The 21,982-nt window shown below is 34.2% G+C and overlaps 1 protein-coding gene and 1 long non-coding RNA gene across 3 annotated transcripts; one reads left to right on the top strand and one right to left on the bottom strand.

Moving 5' to 3' along the window:
• Positions 1 to 1,736: 1,736 nt before the first annotated feature.
• LOC139781757 (uncharacterized) lies at positions 1,737 to 4,904 on the bottom strand. Its single transcript, XR_011720660.1, has 2 exons — positions 2,889 to 4,904; positions 1,737 to 2,758 (listed from the first exon to the last, which is right to left on the bottom strand). It is a non-coding gene; the product is annotated as an uncharacterized lncRNA (long non-coding RNA).
• Positions 1,982 to 21,942, top strand: Drat (Death resistor Adh domain containing target). Of its 2 annotated transcripts, none has more exons than XM_071720636.1 (4): positions 1,982 to 2,139; positions 16,654 to 17,197; positions 17,369 to 17,550; positions 17,900 to 21,942. In XM_071720636.1, the coding sequence occupies exons 2-4, from the start codon at positions 16,661 to 16,663 to the stop codon at positions 18,315 to 18,317; spliced, it is 1,137 nt and encodes a 378-aa protein (XP_071576737.1). In that variant the 5' UTR covers positions 1,982 to 2,139; positions 16,654 to 16,660; the 3' UTR covers positions 18,318 to 21,942. The 2 variants fall into 2 exon arrangements, with proteins under 2 accessions (XP_071576737.1, XP_071576735.1); XM_071720634.1 differs by lacking the exon at positions 1,982 to 2,139 and adding an exon at positions 14,548 to 14,797.
• Positions 21,943 to 21,982: the final 40 nt, after the last annotated feature.

Genomic DNA, 21,982 nt, shown 5'->3' with positions numbered 1-21,982 from the left:
GAATGTAGTTTTTGTGCTGACTGATCCCAATGGCGCGGAAAATGAGATTTGTGAACAATGAAGATCTTTATTCCGTCGACAGAGAAAGTTTACAGTATTGTTGCCGCATTTATTGCAGCAAATATTCAAAGGACGACGGACAAGCCTTAACATTGAGCCAAGCATTTTTATTGAAGTTAACTTCCCGTTAAGCTCGTTTATTGCAAACCTTTCCTTGCTATTTTATTGCAAGAGAAATTACAAATTTATGAAAGATGTTACAATGGAGAATGCACGAATTGGATCACACTTCATAACGAAAAATCATCCTTTGAATCGTGAAAAGCTTTCCGCAATATTTCTTTTATTTGTTTCTGTATATCAAGCTCTGCATCATTTCTCTCAATAAAATATTAACTATAATAGCTCTGGAATTCCACATAATAACATTATTTCTACATGTTGCCATGCATATAATCCCTCAAAGCTTTGCAGGTAAAAACACAAGCTTAATGTGCAGTTAATATGTCAACTCCCTACAATATACTGATCAAATTTGATGGGATACTGCTAACATATATTGCTTGCTAGATGATTTATATACCACTAAAACATGTTTTATGCAATTTAGAGATATGTATGTACGCTAATTGAGATATTATAATTTTTGAAATTACATTTTTCTTATTAAATAATGACTACATGTTGGACAATCGTTACCACGAGCTGGTACTGGTGAATCCCTAGTATACCAAGTGAGAACTCGGTCGAAAACAAGTTTTCTTGATTTTCTACCGTCGCTACATAGCTGTTGCAATCTATATAGAATTATAGATTATAAAATGTATATTAGGAATATAACATTTTTCTAATTAATTAATTTTTAATCAATCAAAAAGATAAAACTAAGAATATATTCCAGAATGTATTCTAAATAATTTATGTGTAAATCTAAAAATTTATCGTTATCAATATTTTTCAACTTTACCAGGCGTTACGTTATAATCTACTGCCGCTAACACATGTAACTGCTAAAAATTTGTAGATAATTATCTATAAATAAATTGTCTCTTAAACAAATTTATTGAATGTTCAAAGTTCGATTCAATATATAGAATAATGTGCCGAAAAACGTTCTATTAATATTTGTCAGAATTTTTTAAAGACATATTAAATATAAATTAAAATATACGAATTAGCAATAACGATCGTGATTTGTGCTTATATTTATATTTGTAAGAAGCAAGTATTAGAAAAATATTTCTAATATCAATTTAAAAAATTTATTAACTTATCATTTTTTAATTTAAAAAACTTCTGGATTTGACACATTGCTATTTTACTTATTTATCTTTTTCCAATCTTCTAAAATATCCTTCATCGTCAATAGCAACTTCTTTCGTCTTTTCCGAGACGAAAGAAATTAATTTTTCTTTGTTACAATTTAAGTGGAACATCTATCATTCTTACATCTTTCTCACAATTCTGAAAATTTAGATTCAAGTACTTTTATAATTAATCCACGAACTCTAAAATTAGTATAATATTGAAACAGAATAAAAAATTTAAAAAAAGCTTGATCTATTTTTATTACTCCAGAAACTCTTAATTCATAAAAATCCCTAGACATGCTACGGCTTCTAATCCAAAAACTATTGACGTATTCCGACACTTTTATCAAGGAAAAAATCAAGTCCAAATTGGTCAAGGGATTCGTAGATAACAGGAAGATTTGATTAATGAAAATAACAAGGGAATGATGTTTTTGCATCTCTCGTCACCTATATTTGCCGTTGAAAGTACAAGTTATCGCAAGAGAGGAGAATCTGGCTTTTAAAGGCCGTAGACCTCACCTAGTACGAACGATCGATAATACATCCCTTCCCCACGAGGCATCTGCGACCCAACATCAGCTTTGCAGACTTTTCGGAGTCGGCGCGATGGCGTGATCCCCTTGAAGCGCCCTCACCGGGTGGGCCCTCCTTCGTCAAGCCCATCAGAATCTCGCAAAGCTTCGTTCCAGCAAGTCATCACGTCAGTGAGTAATTTTCGCGAGGAGGTGCGAACTCCGGTTCATCGAGTTTGACGTGCATCCCTTGACAGTTCCCCCCCCGCGGTTGTCACTGGCCATCGGCGTCATCAACGCGATCGATCTTCAAGGTGAGAGTCTGACCTTGATTCGTCCATTTTTTATTCCACTTGCAGTTGCCCGAAAAAGTTTAACCCTCCCCCGACAGAAGAGTCGATGACATTTCGTGAAAATGCGGCATCGATAGATTAAACTTTGGATACGGTATGATACACGTTAATAGAATATCTTCGAGTCTTTGCAATATGCTCGAGTGTTTTCTGCGAATTAAGATAAACCTGTTTACAAACTGTTTGTGTGTGAATTGTTCAACTTGTACGTTATGTGTTTACAGAATATAAGTCGATACTTACAGGAAAAAAACATAAATTTAAGTGTTTCTCTAAGAAAGGAAGAAGAAATTTTTAATATTTCCAGACAAATCCAGAATATATTTAATTTGTAGTATTAATCATGCACAGTGACAGCGATTTTATGACGTTGTAATATACTATGGACAAAAATAGTTTCTTTATCCACTGCCTATACAATTTTTTTCTAACTTATCTTTATAATTATTAAAACAAAATTTTTTCTCTCCTCTCTCTCTTTCTCTCTCTTCCCTCCCCCTCTCTCTATCTCTCTCTTTCTTTCTTTTTTTCTTCCTTTCTTTCTGTCCTCTCCTTCTACTTTAAACTCGTTCGATTAGCACTTTATAAACATAAAAGAATGTTTTATTTACATACAAAATATTAAAGCGTCAATGCATTATTAATACTAATTAATGCTAATTCTTTCATCGTAGTTCTAATATTAATAATGTATTACAGTTATTACTTACATAATAATTTTCCTTGATCGAAAACATTGGCTTTATTTTTCTTTTGCGTTCTGGATATTGTCATCAACAGTCGTCTCTTAACAGCATAATTGTCGTGTTTATTATCTTCCCAGTTAATAACTGCCATGTGACGTCTTATAGCTAATTCAAGAGATTTTTATCGTCGATAAATCGACGCGATGTATCAAGTAAACATACGCGAAAATGAACAACCGGGTTAATTTATCCATTATATCAAGTAGAATGATTAATACTACTGACATAAGGAGATATATTGCTCGGATTTTACCCGCAACGCCAACAGTATCACGATTCGAACACCTGTCTGTCACTTTGCAAACAGCTGACTGTCGGACTATGTGTACGGTGTGCGTTGCGCGTCACTTAACAATCAATACTATGCACACTGCCTATCTTATTCGCTCTGAACGAAAATACAACAAAAAGCAGAATCGCTGCTCTACGATTTTAGAAAAATATTTTCCCTTCTGAAGCAACAGTTTCGTTATTTAGGGCAATCGTCCGCGCATGTGTGAGTGCAAACAAAGACCGAGTTTGCGACATGCGCATTTAATTTCGATTCGCATGTCAGGAAATGGTCTGATTGACGTAATAATCGATTTAGCCAAATGTGTCCTTGAATTGATGATATGTTTTCAAACTGACTTATCAAGTTTATTTCATGAACTATGGAAAGATGAATCTAACATTCATTATTATACTACTATTGAATTAAAAAACATATTTAAGATGTTTTGTATATTATTTATTCCTATATCGAATCGAATTTTTATAAGTAATTAATATTATGCTCAATGCGGGATAATACAAAAAAATAACACGTGCGGTATAACGACGAAGCACATTGCGTGGGACTAACATTAATACTCCAATTGAACGTAACTGGTACAAGGTTCAAAGGAAATCGTTTAACAAGCTTGAAATCACTTATTACAGTTAAACTCGCTCGTTACGTCATCTAATTGCTGCACTCTCCTAACAGAACTGTTGTTTCAAGACACGAAATATTTGCGCATTCGTAATTGCGTCACAAATCAAAGTGATTAATCGTGTTTAATCGATTGTTATTGACTGAAATCCAAAAAGCAACCGACGTAAAGTGATCAATAATCGTGAAAAGCAGAGTTTTAATCATGCATAACCTGTTATCAGCCCGCTATTATTCGGTAATAAATACGATAAATATCTTTACGATAAATATCTTTAACTTCGATATTGTACACACGAAACCAATTATCTGAAAAAAAATTATCTTGTTTCGTATCTTAATTAGGTAAAATTGTCATTGATAAATATCTTTTCTCGATAATAATAAAATTACGTTATTATACTTGAATATATTTAATGTGAAGATAATAAAAAAAATTAATATTTAATTTTAAAAATGTTATACTGTTTTGAAAATATTGCGAACATTTATGAAGCTCATCCTTGAAAATATTCTGGTTGATTTCCATTAAATTCAGCAGCACGTGTAAGGAAGTAAAAACAAAGTGATGTGACGTAATATTGTTTGACATATGAAATGTTTCTTCGTATTCTGTTATTTGATTGCTATACATGCATGTTATATTTTTATACATATATATTGTTCTAGATGTATTGCAATGTTCGTACAGCCTGTTATTGATATAATAGCGATTATTATTTCAACGAGTTTGTTATTGTTTGCAAAAATATGCGCTTCGTCGGCACATCATTTCGTATTATTTTGCATTAAATAAACACAATTATTAATAGCAATTTGATTTAATATATAGAGATGAATAATATCCAAGATAGAATAATATATTCTAAATATTTTTAATCCGATATATATGAGTTTTTACCGAATAAAATAACAAAATGTAGAAAAAGACATAAGATCACATATTAAAACTTTTAAGGTGTGGAGAAAAAAGTAAAATAATAAAACTGCATTTTATTATTAGAAGCTTTTGTTAAAACACAACCGTTTTTTACATTATATATAAATTAAGTTTAATTAAACAAGTCTTTTTTTATTATTCTTCCGAGAAACAATTGAAACAAATTTAAAAACGATTGAATCGTAAAGTATTTCCAAAATAAAATGTAACATTTTAGTGTCTTTATAATAAAGTTGTAAATGAGCACAAATATTAAAATTGTATGTAATTTTCGCGTTTATGATATAAAAATGACGTTAACGTACAGCATGTTTTTATATAAAATGTACTGAATATAAAAAGTACTAATATATAAAAGTATATAAAATATACACATAATTTTGCAAAATAAAATTCTTAAAGAATATTTATATAAAATTTAAAACAAAACAATCAAGGAAAGTACATGACTTTCTGAAGTAAGTTTGAGACTTTCTCGCGTTGCGCTAGGTCATCAACCTCTGGACAGCGGCAGTGAAGGTGAAGCGTATAATTGCTTTCTTACAGGGAAGTAATTCTGACATGCTCCGGAGTTTAACACTGTCATCGTATCGCAATAGAGACGTCAATTTAATGAGACGTATATGATGGAGGATTTGTAGAATTGAAAATCATTTTTCGTGAAAATGCGCGACAGCTTGTATTGCAGAATTACATATAGAGTTATGTAGAGTATGGAGTATCAGAAAGAATTTCTTATTGTCACCGTTAGGGAATGATATAACGATAAAATAAACAATGCCGTTCTCAGAACCGTCACTATTGTGCGACGATCACTATTGTGACGAACTGTAAGTGACATGGCGTAAGATAAACGACGTACACCTCACCTCGGATACAGTGATGTGACAGAATCAACGCTTGATAAGGAGCTATCTCGAAGTACAAAACATCTCACGAACGCGACAATTTTTTACGAGAGGATATTAAAGATTAATTAAACAAATTGATGGAAGTTACTTAATGAAAAACAGATTGATGGATCCTGAGTAATTGATAATCGATTATCTGTATTATCATGTCCAAAACGGATTGCTCAGTTTGCATAATACAGGATATTATTCTTGTTATCGGAACGAACGACGGCAACGTCAGAGAAGTTATTCGATCGTCGCAACTTCATCGTTACGCTCGCCTTGCTACCCAACACCTTCGAATACGGCTGACCTCATTCGAATGACCGATCAGTGCGCGTCAACGATGTAAGAAGCGTTCGTCGAGTTCTCTATGGACGCGCCGGACGCGCGTGCAGGATACGCTTGTTTTGATCTCTGAGAATAGGTCGACGGTCTGGGAGTAAAGTCATTCCACGAAATTATACACCATTCTATTTGTCGATACATCTAAATTGAAAATAAACAATGCTCTATCACCGGAATTGCATTACTCATGATCTCTGTTGCATGACTTTCGCTTTGCAAAGACTCTTTGAAAGCTGCACATAAAAATACAAGCAGAAAAAGTTTATAGGTGATTTATAAGCATTATTTTATGCCAATGTATCTTGTCATTAAATCTCTACAATTAACAAACAAAATTATTATTGTTGAAATGCGCTTATTCTTTCGCCAAAAACAAAACATTAAATGAGGGAAATTTATTCGCAAGGAATTAAAGTATAATAATGCATCGTAAAATTCGATTCTTTAAATCACGAAATAACGCAAAACGTCACCGGCAATAATTAATTTAGGATGCTACTTTGAGATTATTATTTCAAAAATGTAACGCTCTTTACGAATGTAACGCTGTCCTTTACGCATGTACGATTGTCGTCATACATCCCTACTTATCTTCTAAAATAAAAAGACTTGTGACCTCATATTTTCAATTCAGCAAATACTCGAGCCCTGTCAGCAATTAATATCGCTATCATAGAAATCACGCGATTCGCAGGCGACTAGCATGCGAAATGAATAAGCGACGAAAGTAAACAGACCATATTTGTTTATCAAGCTATATTCTATCATAAAAACAGCACGCATTTTTTAACAACGAAGTGACTAGATATTGAAGTTATATCATAGGATGGGCTTGATAAGAACCGCCATGTACGTAGAGTTGCGAAATGACGCGTAGAGCAGCGAAACATGAGACACGAGTTTTTCCTTTTGAGAATATGTCAGTCGTGCGGCTTTACTACGTGTCAATGTTCTTCCAGTTAATTTATCGTCCATATGAATAGAGCGAAACATATAACCGTGACATATCTACTTGTCAGTTAGCCTACTGTCCACTTTGTCGAACGCAGATAATCGTTTAAGAGTCAGCATTCCAACTTGGAAACGTCCACCACTTCCGATATATATAAATTTAGCGTATCTTCGTTAAAATATAAAATAAAAGAATTTTATTGACACGTACCTCAGTGCTAGTTGAAATAACTTATTTCTTTTCCGTTCAGTATACAGCATTTAAAAGTCATAGTGCTGCGTGACTCAAAGAACTTGAAAATAACTGCGTGAACCGCGATGACTGTACGACAGCCGGAGCTACATGTGTTCATGTATTATGAATGGAAAAAACGAACATTCGTCATGTAGATTTTATCGGTGTGTTGAATGAGTAATGCAGATATACGTATTTTTTTTCTTCTTCTTCGCTTATTCTCCGATTGAGGACGCTCTGGCAGCGCGAGGGGGTTAAAAATGCCCTGGAACACCGCGGGCATTATACTCGAGAAGCTGAGAGCGCGGTGTTCCAAGCGGATCGGCACGGCCGAACACGCGGATGCCTGCTGATGTGCACGTGATTCCAGCGTGCCACGGTTCCGCGGCATCGACCGACTTCCCCCTCTTCGCGGTACACCGATACAGCCGTGCCGGCGCACACATCCTCCGGTTTGTCCGACACCTGCGACGCCACGGTGCACGAGACGTATATCGTCCGTCGGATTTAACCCTGAGACGCCCGAGGTATATGGGGTATAACAGCGAGGACTTACGAAAATTTGGAAATAAATTGTACGAACGTTAATTCGATTCGAAGCGACTATTCGAAGAGAGTTACGGTTGTTTTTCGTTTTGATAAGGATGAGCCTATCTTTGAATACTTGGAAGACAGACAAAATATGATACGGGACTCACAATATGGGTTCTTACAAAGAATTAATTTTAATCCACAATTGAATTAGGAGATATTGAATTATTGTTCAGATTATCGATTTTTTACCTCAATGAGCCTCTTAAAGAGATGTAAGTTCTAAACACGTGAAAATTTATTCAAATTTATCTTGAGTTATTTAAGATATAAGACGATAAATCATGGGTCATATTAATCAAAATATGATTGTAAAGTTGGGATGAAATTAAAAGATTAAAAATATGAAGCTATCACGTTACTACTTCGTGTGATAGCATTATATTTTTGTTATAATTATAATAATCAAATTATCGAGTTGATATACAGTATTGTTAACATATGTATATATATTTTGTATCGACGTGATCGTACAATCATATAATTTTGTTTCTTTCCTTGAAACAATCGTGATTGTTAATTTTTCATTGATCAGTTCTTCGACGTTCATTGGGCATCAGTTATCAAGAAACGTGCAATGACGTCAAAAATCTACCTCTTTTTCCTTCGATTGACTTTACGTGTTTATCATCGCAAAACTTTAAGAGTATCAATTCTAAAAGTGGATGTCCGTAACTGCGGATAGCGATCACTTCGGAATACCTATCCATGACGTATACGGCATAAAAAGGGGTCGTGTGTCCTCGAGAGAATATGAGGCGGCTCTTACACGTGTAGGAACACGAAGTCAGCAAATAAAACTGCACTTGTGCTTCAACCTGCAACATTGCGTAACAATGGACGGGAGTGTATTAAACACAACTATTTTTTGGGCTTAATATTACCATGATAATTGCCTCTTTCTTGATCACTTTATAATATATATTGTACAACTATAAAACGTGCATCTTTATTATACAAATTTTATTTATTTTATATTTTATCTAAAACACATGTATATAAAAGAAACTTTATGTGAATACTTGAAATATAGAGAATAGGCGATTATTTATACTAATTAAGCTACTTTAATTTTGTCTCTCTAAAAGAATGAGATACATGAATCCATGTGAGAAAAATGAGAGAGAGAGAGTGAGAGGGAGAGAGAGAGAGAAAGAGAAAAATAAATAAATAATACAACTGTTAAATGAGAAAGTCAGGGAAGGAAATTTCAGCCGTATCGAGTATTTTCTCCTCTTAAAGCGTTCACCGTAAGACGTTGTGTTGCACGCCAGCTGATTTTGCTACGATGCATTACGAATGTGCGGACAAAGACTGGCATCGTTACGGTGAGTGACTCGACCTGTTTCCGTACAATGAAGTGATGTGAAAAGAGCAAAAATACAGCCCAAGTTTTTACGGGCTGTGTATTATCAATATTGCAATATCTACCTTAAAAGAGAGAGATTTTGAACTTATTATTTTGAAAATTTTTTTATGTCGTACACGAAGCAGAAATTTTGTCTTATATTATTTAACGCAAATGACGGTGTATATATTTATTGTTAGAATATTTAGTTAATTACAGAATATATAACATTTATGATATCACGAGCAAATTCCTATCTATAACATAATAACAAATTAAAATAAGCAAACAATGTGTTACCAATAATATCTTTCGGGTTGAAATTGCACCCGGCTATCAATATGAGTCACATTCTTGATTTTTACACGTCTGCTCGACGGAATAACAAGATCTATTTTTGAAAAGTACCAACGAATCGAGCGTTCGTTTCACGCGTACTACTCGTGGCAAACAGCTCCTTTGTGTTCAACGCCGCTGCGTACATTGCTGCATGCATTCTTTGTTGTAGCTCTGCCACCGTAGTGTCAATCCTTTTCCATTTTCTTATTTATGTGAATGATTAATTTAATTAAACTATAAAAACTAGAAATTTTCATGAATTAAATGGTTTTCCATTGACACAAAATTTTTTACTGTGTATATATACCTTATTTGTTAAAATGTAATAAAATTCTAAAAATTTATTTAATGTTAAGTTTACTTCATAGAAAATTAATTTAAAACTGCTACAGTATTAAATAATAGAATGATTTTATTCAACCAAAATATCATGCTCAAATAGAAATGCTCATGAAACTTACAGATGTAAAAGAACTGTCATATAAGATATTTTCTACAGAATGATATTAGAAACTTCCTACACCTACAGCATCGCTATTTGAAATTCCATTTCGGATTTCCATGGCATTTTTATAGTCTTTAAAACTTACCGTAAACTTTACGAGCATTTTATAGTTTACGTATTATAATTCTTTACTGTTTTTAATTTGTGCAAACAAATCAGTTTAGTTTATTATTCACGTTGTGTTTAAAACAGTTCTCCCGCAGTTATCTAAGCGCGTAAATTCTTTATCAAAGGGTTTACTTTATCACAGATATTTTTCATTAAAGTAGGTCAAGTAATATAAGAGCTCCCAAGGCTATATCTACCCACCCATCGCTAATAGAAAGCGTTCCAAAGGTGATGAGGAAGAAGCGAAGCCCGTAATGCTTGCACTACATCACGAAATGTATCAATTTACAGAAGAAAATACACATGATACATTCTTGCGAATAAGTAATTAGAAAAGCAATACCGCACGTATTGTGGAAAGCCCCAATAATTTTTTTAATTGTCGATTGTTTGAACGTTCCTAGCAGAAATAGTTAAATAGTTACCGTCATTAGATATTGTTTTCGTAATACTAGCCACACGTTTAGATTAGTTGATGAGAAATGACCATGATATTTATTCGCAAAACAAACCTTGAAATCGTTAACGATAAATGCTATGACGTAAACGCATCCTACGGCGATAAAAAAATAATTAATTACTAACGTTTTAATCATTATGTAAAGTATTCCAATATACATGACAATGTTATTGTGTAATCTTTTTTATCAAGTTGATATCGGTTTTTTCTTGAAAAAAATATCGAAAATGAAATAATCTTGTAATTATAATTTACAAAAAATAAAGAGTACTTGGCTGCTAAAGCTGCTGTAGCAGTACTAGAATATAACAAATCAAGTTGTCCGTTTAATTTCAAGTAAACTTTTATTTATAATTGTAATTTCAACAAAATGTTAATTAAGACCTAGTTACCGATATATCAGTTGCAAATAGAAATAATGTCTAATCAGATTGTCATTAAGTACCTATAAATTTATTGCAAATATTGGAACAACACATTATTGATAACATCGGAACGAGTTTATGAACTACATAGTCAATTATTATTCATGCATCAGCAAATATACCGATACCTTGCACCTTCGCCATAATTAACGCAAGTTGCATAACGTAATGCATAATAATATGCTTCCTGTAATTGTATGACGAAAGATACAAATCTCTCTATATTTTTACAACACGAGTGAAATGAATAACCAACAATTCACTGGTTGAAATTGTAGCACAAATGTTTTTATGTTTTCGTCACGAATGAATAAATTTGAAGCCTATTATTAAATATTACTGCGCAAGAAATCCGAGAAAAATTAATTAATTGTTTAAAAAATTATAAGAATTTTTATATGTGTGAGCTTTTCTTAATTGAAAGAACTCTTAGCTTACAAGTTTGAGCGTGGATATTCTGCACGTTTATCTAAATCATGATACTTCCAACGTTGTTTCCGTGATAAATCATTTCGCTTCAGTTTAAGAAAATATGATAACGCGAGCTTTAGAAAAGTCAACAGAGTGATTATCATCGAGAAACAGAGTCCAAACCTGTCTTATGAGTAATGCACGTATCTATTCCAGTATCATCACTTGTTTACAGATAGATCACGTGATTACGGGCTGTATAAATGATTTCACAGATGAAACTGGTAAACACTTGGTAATTAATGCAGAATAACTTCCATCGAGGCATTTAAAACGATACAAAGATCCGAAGCTAAGAATGAATTTTCTTTACTAGCTAAATGAGAAAATTAATCTTAACCAACAAAATTACTGTACTCACTTAATTATTGCAATATACCGGATAATCCTTATATTATTTAGATACAAACTACAAAAATAGATGAAAATATTTTTTAAATAAAATTATCAATTTAGGTCTGCTTTCAAAATGCATTCTTTAAAAGCATTGAGCTTAAGTTTATCGGAAAGAGCTGCCGAGACCTTTCAATGACCGTGACAGTTAATGAACTTGCATATCTTTTTAATTTGCATTTGATAACATTAATTAATTGCATTTTATCTCGACAGAAAGTCTCTTCAATTGCATTTTATCTCGACAGAAAGTCTCTTCTAATCTCTTTGAGAAAAATGGTGAATAATATTTCACCTAATTATCCTCTGATTTATTACTTATAACACAATACTGATGTATAGTGTTGTAAGCAATAAAAAATTTTATTTTTATATAACAAGAAAAGAAATAAAAATTGGAAACATCTATGCGTCATCAAAAAATCTTGTGTGCGATTCATCTTATATAAATGGTCGAGGAAGAATTGTCTGTGGGTCTTGCCAAGTGACACATACATCTTCGAAGTGTTTACATCAGATCGTAAATGGAATTTCTGCGTAAGAAAAATCGAGGAGTAATATAAGCGTAAGATAGAAAGAGAAGAGATCATTTCGTTTTCCTCAAGCAATGTCAATTCTACATTACGAAGCGTAATCGTGCTAAAACACCTAGCTTCGGAATGGTTAATATCCAGTATTTAAAACATCAGAAGTTAGTTTTCATTTATGTAAAAGCGCGTATAACTAAACGCGTATAACTAAATAATTAAAACATTATTGTTATTAGCTCCCATGTACTGTATAAGTTAAAACTAAAACGATTAAGATATAATAAACTTCGAATATAATTATTTCTTTTAATTGATCTTTACATGCTATTTTTGGATTCTGAAATGTAAATATTTTTTAATTTCAAGATACGACTGAATAACTGAAGATGATATAGACTCTTACGTGTGTACTTCGCTACTAAAATAGTATAATAATTATTTATTTGAATCGTAGAATTGAAAAAATATATAATTTTTTTATTTATCTCTAACATTTATTGTGTATGGTTTAGAAATATAGTTCCTCATACTTTTTAATTATTCAAACTTTCAACGTCTGTTGAACGAGAATCCAGGAAGATAATGAAGTCATTAAAGTCTCAAATCCTTTGTTTATTATTTCTGTTTAAAACCAACTTTGTATAAAGCTAAAATGAAACTTTTCATGTGATCTATTAATTTCTAGCTTGAAACAAATAGAGCAGTGCAATATTATTTGCACTAATATGTCCTCACCGCTAATCTAAATCATATACGCAAAAGCACTTCTATTGAAGTTTTAATTGTTTATCTTAAATTAAAGCGATAAGATGTCTATATCAATATTTTCGATATTCGAGTGATATATCGCGAGATATCATTTTCTTATTGCTCGATTTTGCAAAGTAACTCAACAACTGTTTTGACTTCTGAGATATATCTTTATACATATATCGATCATTACCAAAATTTTTTTATCGCGATATCAAATATCTGTGAAGCTAATCTGTAATTTATATTTATATCACAAATTTTAGCAAGTGATAATATTAAGTGTGCAGACACGCCTCCACCAAAACTGATTATGATAAACATATTCTCTGTTCAAGTTATATTGAGGTCAAGCAAATCAAATGTAATTCGATCATCCCACACGAGATTTATTCAACGAGCAATGCATATCTCAATTAATTAAATTATTACTATAACATAATCTCGATTTTCTGAATAAAAATTTTAAACGACAAATATATAAGTCAGATGATTTTTTTTTAAATAAAAATAATACTCGAAGTTCCGTTTGTTTTAGAACTGTAAAACATGTGCTGGTTATCGCTTAATAGCATAATCACGAACGTGCACTAATCTCGATTCATATTTATTTGAACAACATGTTGAATCATGCACTTCCGGAATATCAGACAAATCGTCTAACATTATATTATGTGTAAAACGATGACAATTCGACGGTATAATAACCTAAAGATTGGATAAGAATGAAGTCAACATCCGCGTAAATCATGCGAGCAACCGATATGTCGAAAATAGCTCATCGTGCTTCTTCTGAAGCTTAAATATCCAACAAAGATAGAACTTTGCTGATTGCAATTAACATCCTTGACAGCAGAGAAAATAAATGTTATCTGCTATGCAGTGCATGGATTTAAAAAAAATTGCAGATAACCCATAGATAAATGAACAAATTATCATGTCCGCGGATAGAAACTTATACATATATAGATACACGCGTCATCCAACTGTAATAATAATATATTAAAGCAGCGAAAGAAATGTTTCATTTATTTTTATACCGAACGAGAAACAACCAAGACATGTAATATTCGAACCAACGAGATCCATAAAATGTGGCAGTCGATCAAATATCAGAGGAAAAATTGACTTCAAATTAGTCTTGTTGTACGTAATGGCATCATTTCCAGTATAAAAGTCCATCTGATCATCTCATCATTATCGAACATAAAATGCTTCGCGTCGCACACGCGATCTCCAGCAGCTGTGCTTTGCGTATACTCCGAGGTGCGTAGACGGGAAAAACAGACGTTGCACGTGGTCGGCGAGTGACCGCGTGTCTTCCGCCCTTCTCCCCCCGTTCACTTTTCCTACCATCTTGTCGCAAATGCGTTGGTCTGCATACGGGGGGGATACGGGTATAAAAGCGAACGCTCACCAATAGAACGGGTTAGTGCCTCTCACGCACCGTGAGAACGTTTCAAGGATTCGTTCTTCCTTGTTCTCCATTGTTGCAAGTGCTTTTGCAATATTAAGATTTAATCGTTGGAAACAGTGTTTCATAAAACGATTGTAGATCGACGGAGTGTCGCGATCTTTGAGTGAAAAAAAAACTCCATTATATTTTTTGTTATGCCGGCGGTGGAATTCGAATCGATGGCACCTATCGCTCACACAACCATCTCTCGCAATGGGTAGGCGATTATACAATTTTTATGTTAACTTTAATCGTTAATTTCTTTTAGTGCAAAAAGAATATAGTGCACTGATTTTTCGAGAATAATAGCACACAATGCGCATTAATCAAATCGAATTTCTTAGTCGCAGAAGAATCTAAATTATTTCTAAAAATAATTAAGAAGGTATTTTTAAACTCTTCAGACATTTCTTGAGAGATTTTTACTATGATAAGATTTAATAAAATGACAATTACATTTAATAGATTGCAAGAAGTAAAATTATTTATAAATTAAAAACAACAGATTTCTAAAATATATTTAACTTATATTTAGCTCCACAATATTTGTGGCAGTTTAAAACTTGCAGAACGTGCTACATATACAATATGTTTGGTCAGGCGATATATCATGGAGTACGTTAACGTCAAAAAAACTTTTTGTGTTATTTTTATATTACTTTTTTATGTTTGTAAAAAGTTGTTATGTTATCGACACTTGACGTGTCTCCCAAGCTTTTATTTAAATTCAGTTTAATAAAACTACTACACGATTATATGTCACGCGTTTCCTATACTCGTTACACAACATATTTATAAGTACTTCACGCGCTAAAACGTGCTTCCAAGTATCCGCTTGGGAACGATTCGAACAGCTGATCCACAGGTCCGACAGGTTTCCTCATGCCAGGCACGTTGACATTAATGACACACTTCCGCCAGTTCTAGTATCAGCATCAGACTGGGATTTCAGAAAAAAAAGAAAAAAATATGTCACTGTTAATTGAATGCTAATTATACTTTCTTTCCACTGACGATATTATAGTCATTTATAACAATTCTCTTTATCTCGCTACTGAAAGGAAATTACTTCGACCGGAAAATGTCATATTATTAATGCCTTCCGCATGTACTTGCTTCTTGTTAAGCTGTCTATTAGAGTTGAATGTAACTAGAGCAGATCTCTGTTATCCAACATGTTTTACATATAAAATGTTTATTAATTGCGTAAAATAGACTTTTTTGTTACTTATTATACGCAATTATAATTCCGCGGCGAAGGACATTTAATACATCTACGAACACCACTTCAATATTTTTTAAATTATAACATAATAATAAATAAAATATATATAATGTAATTTATTAGTAAAAACCTATACAAAGTTTCATATATGAAGTTTAATAATGGCTATAAATAAATAAAATCTAAAATACAGTAAAACAGTTTACCTCAAGCCCTTAAGCTTTATAAATATATGCGTGTGGCCTACGTCACGCTTCTTTAAAATATAAATACACTACTTTCTCTGAACTACTATATTGATCGACAATACTGCCTTTCCACTTTAAGAATAATTCATTTTGTTAATTGTTATTTGCAACAATAAATATTTTATAATCTCTCTACAACGATAAATAAATTGTGTCGATGAGTTACATTGCGTGTTATGTAGAAAATAATATTGCAATCTTACAACGCAACATACTCACTATGAAAGAGATTCAAATATTATTCAACTTGAGATACAAATATTATAAGAAATGCATTAAAGAATTGATAAGACATTTCTAATGATCCGATACTCCAAATTAATTAAATTTAATAGAAGAAAAATTTTCTTATCAAAATTTATTAATGTTTAAAGAAATCTGTGATTTATATCTACAGTTATATCTACAGTTTTTCTTTAAATAAGATGTATAGAGACTTATCACTTTTGCATCAAATGTACATAATACCGAATAACGATAAATAATACAAAAGATATAACTGAATATGACTTATAAAATAATAAAAAAGTATAAGAAATAGAATATGAGAAATAGATCCTCCCATTATAAAAGCTTCATGTTGCCGACTTTGTGTTACAGGGAGAAGATGAATAAATTGTGCCGTCAACTCTCGATCGAGAGCCCAAGTGTGACCGGGCGGGATTGCGTCTTCAGCTTCGACGTACCCGTGCCGGATGTGCCGGCGCACGGCGCCCGCATCCGGGTAATGTGCGCCGGTGCTTGCTATCATCCCCGACGGTCGCCGAGTCTGACCAGCTTGACCTCGGTCTCGAGTGGCAGCAGCCTGGCCGCCGACATGTCCGTGGAGACCGAATACCCGACGGTGTCTCTGCCGCATCACGGGATGCGCGACGCCGCTCTGTTCCCCGGTTACGAGGTGGCTGGCGTGATCGAGTCGTTCGGCACCGAGGTGCCCGAGGACCGCGAGCTCGCCGTGGGCGACCGCGTTATTCTTTACCCTTACGACGGCATTCCTAACGGCTACGTCGAATATCTGGTGGTGCACGATCTCAAGTACCTGATCAAGCTCCCGGACAATATGTCGTTCAGCGTGGGAGCTATGCTACCAGCCGGCGCGCTTCTCGCCATGAACACCGTCTTTGCCGCGCACGAGCATGTGCAGGTATATGATTAGTGGACACTCTTTCATATTACATCTCACTTTTGTCAAATTAAATTAATAAATACGCCATAAAGAGATACATTTAACAAATAAATGTAACGAAACTAATATTTTAGAAACAAGCGATGCCTCTCTTTAAAGCTTTCTTCAAAGTATGATAAAATATTGCAGGCATTACTGAAGGAGAGAGGCGAAAACAGCGTATGCAAGATTCTGGTAGTTGGCACAGGTGGTCTTGCTTTGTGGGCCCTCAGAATCGCATCGTATCACTTCAGTAACATGAGGGACAAAGTCACTACTACGATAGCCACTCTAAGGGAGGACGGTCTTCTCATAGCTCAGGAATTCCAACGGTAAGTTTTTTTATTCAATTAGTTTCTAGATGTAATAAAATAGAATTGGTTACTGGTTAATTAGTAAACATGGTATTGACATATCGTAGTCACAAATGGACTTGAATGGGCTCACGAAAATTACGAGCATATTCTTGTATTACCTACATCGGGAACATGTAAAATGTTTACATAAAAATTATTGGCTCTCTGTTCCTCCTTCTCACTTTAAGAAAAGTGTAAAAGGGACAAAAAGATTCAACGAAAAACGTTTTCAAATTTAAATGCTCGTATTTAGACTTGATGCCTTAAAAGTCCGTTTGTCATCTCGTTTGATTTATTCAGCAAATAGTCGGCACATTACTTACAGGGTGAATGTAGTGCAGTGGAACGAAGATCTCTACGAGAAGCAGCTGATTGAACGCACAATGGATGCCTGCGGTGGCCAGGTGGACGTGGTAATCGATTTCGGCACGACCTCGCGCAACCTCCATCGTAGCATGCAGTGCCTAAGTAAGGGCGGCGTGGTGTTCGTGATCAAAGAGGTCGCCGATCGGCTGATGCCCAAGTTCAGCCGACGCGCGGAAGAGCGGGAGCAATCCATCAAACCGGTAGAACCGGGCACGCTGGAGCAACTGCGGGAGCTGGTGCAACTAGTCGCCTCCGGTGACATCGAACCGCCCCCGCACACCGTATATCCCGCCGAGGAGGCTCTGGACGTCGTCCAAAAGCTTTGCCACTCGGAGATACAAGGCCGCGCAATTCTTCGCTTCTACCCCGCGGACTAGAAGATTTTCCATTGAGAGATTTCTCCGCGATCGCGGATCAGGCGACAGATTCGACGACGACAACCGAAAGAGTCAGGACCCGGCCCGGGTGATGAGAATTGTACGGTTTACTATGCGGTGTGTGTTTCGAAGTTTCGATAATGAAGTTGAGAGGAGGACTATCGAATCCCGAAGTAGTTGTTGCTTCAGACTGAGGGCCGGAGTTTAGATAAGGTGTTGACGTGCGTACGTCCTATAGGGGCGATAGTTTGCGAATGAGGGGACTTGACGAATGCAGGGATGGTCTTCGTAGAGTGAAGCGATACTTTAACTCGAGGAGATCTAACCGACCGAAGATCTCATAAGACACAAAAATTGACGATACACTTTATTACGAATGATAAGAGAGTTGATGAAAGAACGACGTCCCGATTTATGGCTGATCAAAACATTACCTACTAAAACTTGACAAAATCTTGTAACGGCAACAATACGAAATACTGCGCGAATGTAATTTGACTTTATTGAGTTGATTAATCGGTCTCTTTAATGTTGAGAAACGTGTCATCTCTGAAGGAAAATTTTCATATAATTCATATAATAATTTTCATATAATAAACAAAATTTTCCTTGCAAATAATTTCTTTTTGAAAATTTGCTGATAAAACAAAACATCAGTTTTTGTTTATCATTTCATGGATTATATCACTTTGAGTATCTTTTAGACGAGCAATTAACTCTCGTAAGTGGATAATCATATACGTGAGACAAATTGAGAGCAGGTGAGATAACAGCTTAGATAGCACGAAAAAAAATGACATAAAAATGGCCATGCCGACAAAAAAAAAGGTGCGTTATCGTCGAAGAAGCGACGCTCTCTACTTCCTTTTCATGGATGTCTAATATTTGTTGTTTCTTGGCGCAAAATTAAGTCCAGGATAACATTACGATTTACGCGTACTTATGCCGAGCGCACTAATGGAGTATGAGTGGTTAATGTATGGCGGTTAATGGTATTCTGCTTTCTTATTCAAGAATTCTTGAATGGAAACATACTGAACGATGAACATGGAGACACAAAGCAATACAATTGCGCGTTCCTTCGATACGCGTGAAGCTTTGGCGCTGTCATATCAAAATGCGCACGATAATAAGGTAATTTCGACTTCCATCGATGTGTGTTGATACTGTTACTAAGAATTAATGGATATCGGCAACCAAAAAATAGTCATATTAACTGTACTATTTTTAATATTTATAATTAACGAGTAAAACAGGAAAAGTAGACTATAAGGGTCAAACGCGGATAATTGTGCGTGAATTTACGTTATGTGATATTCAATTATGCAAAAATAACCGCGTTTGACTCTCAGCCCACTTTCCCTGTTTACTCGTTAACTTTTATATTGAGTCTTTAGCTAATTAATCATTTATTTTAATATTTATATTGTACACTGTTGAAAAATTTTTGTACTTTTTTGAAAAAATCTGCTGGTTAAATTACGATCAAAATTACATTTCTTTTCTGTTGAAATATTAACATAATATCGGTGTTACCATTTAACACATCCATATTACGTTAAATTAACACAAAAATTTGAGTGGACCGTTTGGGACATGTGATTTATGTTATATTTAACACAAATTTTCCAACTGTGTAGCTAATAATACGAGTACTTAAAATCATTGGTACCTAGAAACAGTGATAAGAGGTACGAAATAATCTTCAAATAATCGTACAATAACCATACTACTTCAATTACAGCTAATAATGGCTATTTAAAGTTGCTGATATTTGTAGAAATGCCAACAGCACGAAAAAAATTAAAGTTAATATTTTTGCTGGAAACAGATGAAGGAATGTCGAAGGTTTTTCTAAACTACTTCATTGATATCGCTGTTACGTGTTTGAACAGAACGTTTGGAAAGAAGTCTGTATTCAAATATTTGGAATGCAATTTCAAACTTCTTTGTTTAATTACATCAATGTGTAAAATATTGTTAAACGGCCGTGCTGAATGTACATAGATATGACGAGAATATAGACCGGTTTGTTACAATAAATTCGATACGAACAGAAGATTTTAGGATCTGGACATGTATATTTCACACTAATTGCGTGATGAAATCAATTGTTAGCGACTTTGTTGAGCACACGTTTATTTTAAACGTATTCTTTACGGTGTTAGCGGCACATACTGCTATTTATTTTAATTATCGAGAAATTTTGCTCGCGGTACAATAGATGATGACAAATTGATGTCTCTTGTAATTATCTGAAATATATAGAGTTATTAATGTGTGTAATTGTTACGAACGTTCCTCGATAATTAAAGGACACTGACGAAGATACCGCTGACCCAATACAAAAGATACTGCAGAACTCAAGACAAGTCCGATATTTACGAGCACACTTCAATGCATACTGCAATGAGATATTGCAGCGCAGGATCAAACATGTATATTTAATGTCAATTCAGGAATAATAACCGACCGGATGCGCTTGTACGATCGCCTAGAATAAGTTCCCCGTTAAGATAAGGATGTCGAACTGTAGTAAATATCTGTCCTACCATAAGGTGTGTGAGACGTCGTCGTTATAGCGAGGTAATCCCAAAGCGATGTAAAACTCGTGATGAATAAAGTGTCTGCAGAGCTAGGAATGTGATGGACAAGATGCAAAATTGCTTCTTTACCAGGCGAATATGGAAAGAAAAGAATTGCTTCGTTAATGGGCCCGGGCTCTATTTTGTATATAATTTATAAATGATTAACGAACACAGCTTTTTAGGCATTTTATTGTGAAAGAGTGGAATATCGTATCTGTAAAAATATTTTAGTTAATATATCGACATATTTAACTATATGCTCAAGTTTCTTAATATGTTTTCCAGATCAAAGACAAGTAATGAGCTAAACTTAAATGCATCAGCGCTGATGGTACGCTTGATGATATTTTCCTAATTAAATTTCCTCTCGAGGTCTAAGATGTTTATCTTGCTATATCGTTAATACGCCACTTTATGGCACTGGGCAAATATTCGCGTAAGGACTACGTTACTTCGTTAAGATTCTATCCAATATATATATTAAAAGATTGTATTTAAAACACGTAAAGATGCACGTGAATTGCGAAAGAGGAACGAGCGATCGTGTTAGATGAGTTTTACGCTGACGGTTTTGCCGTCATATCTGCCGACGGTTTCGCGAACCTGAAAGCGCGACATCGCGGATCCGAATCTTATCATTAACCGGCACAATATAAGAGCATAATACTTTATTCAGCGTGTACACCCGTGTCCAGGATATCTCGTTGATCGTCGTTTATCGTTAGATCAGTATTCATTTTTTTTTTGCTTAGCATAAGTTAATGTAAGTCCATTCGCGTAAACTTGCGTCACGATGCTCGCGTCAGTCGCAAGTCGCTGTCCTCAGAAAGACTGTTCTGTTTATTTTAAACGGTATATACCGGTATACCTTCTTTTATTATTTTTTATCGTATGTACATTTTAGGCAATAGCTTATAGGGCCGTGGTACATGCATCATGTAATATTACTGTACCTACTGTCGATTGTAACAGTAAACGCATTATTATATTACGGTGATAATATAGCCAAAATGTCTTATTTTTCCTTTTTTAAATAACATCTGTGTTTCATTTTTCTCAATCTTTCCCTATATTCTA

The sequence above is a fragment of the Temnothorax nylanderi genome, unplaced genomic scaffold, assembly GCF_030848795.1.
Source record: "Temnothorax nylanderi isolate EJ_2023f unplaced genomic scaffold, tnyl_v1.0 TNYL_tig0360_pilon, whole genome shotgun sequence".
Lineage (NCBI taxonomy): Eukaryota > Metazoa > Arthropoda > Insecta > Hymenoptera > Formicidae > Temnothorax > Temnothorax nylanderi.
This window is presented reverse-complemented; position numbering and strand designations above follow the sequence as displayed.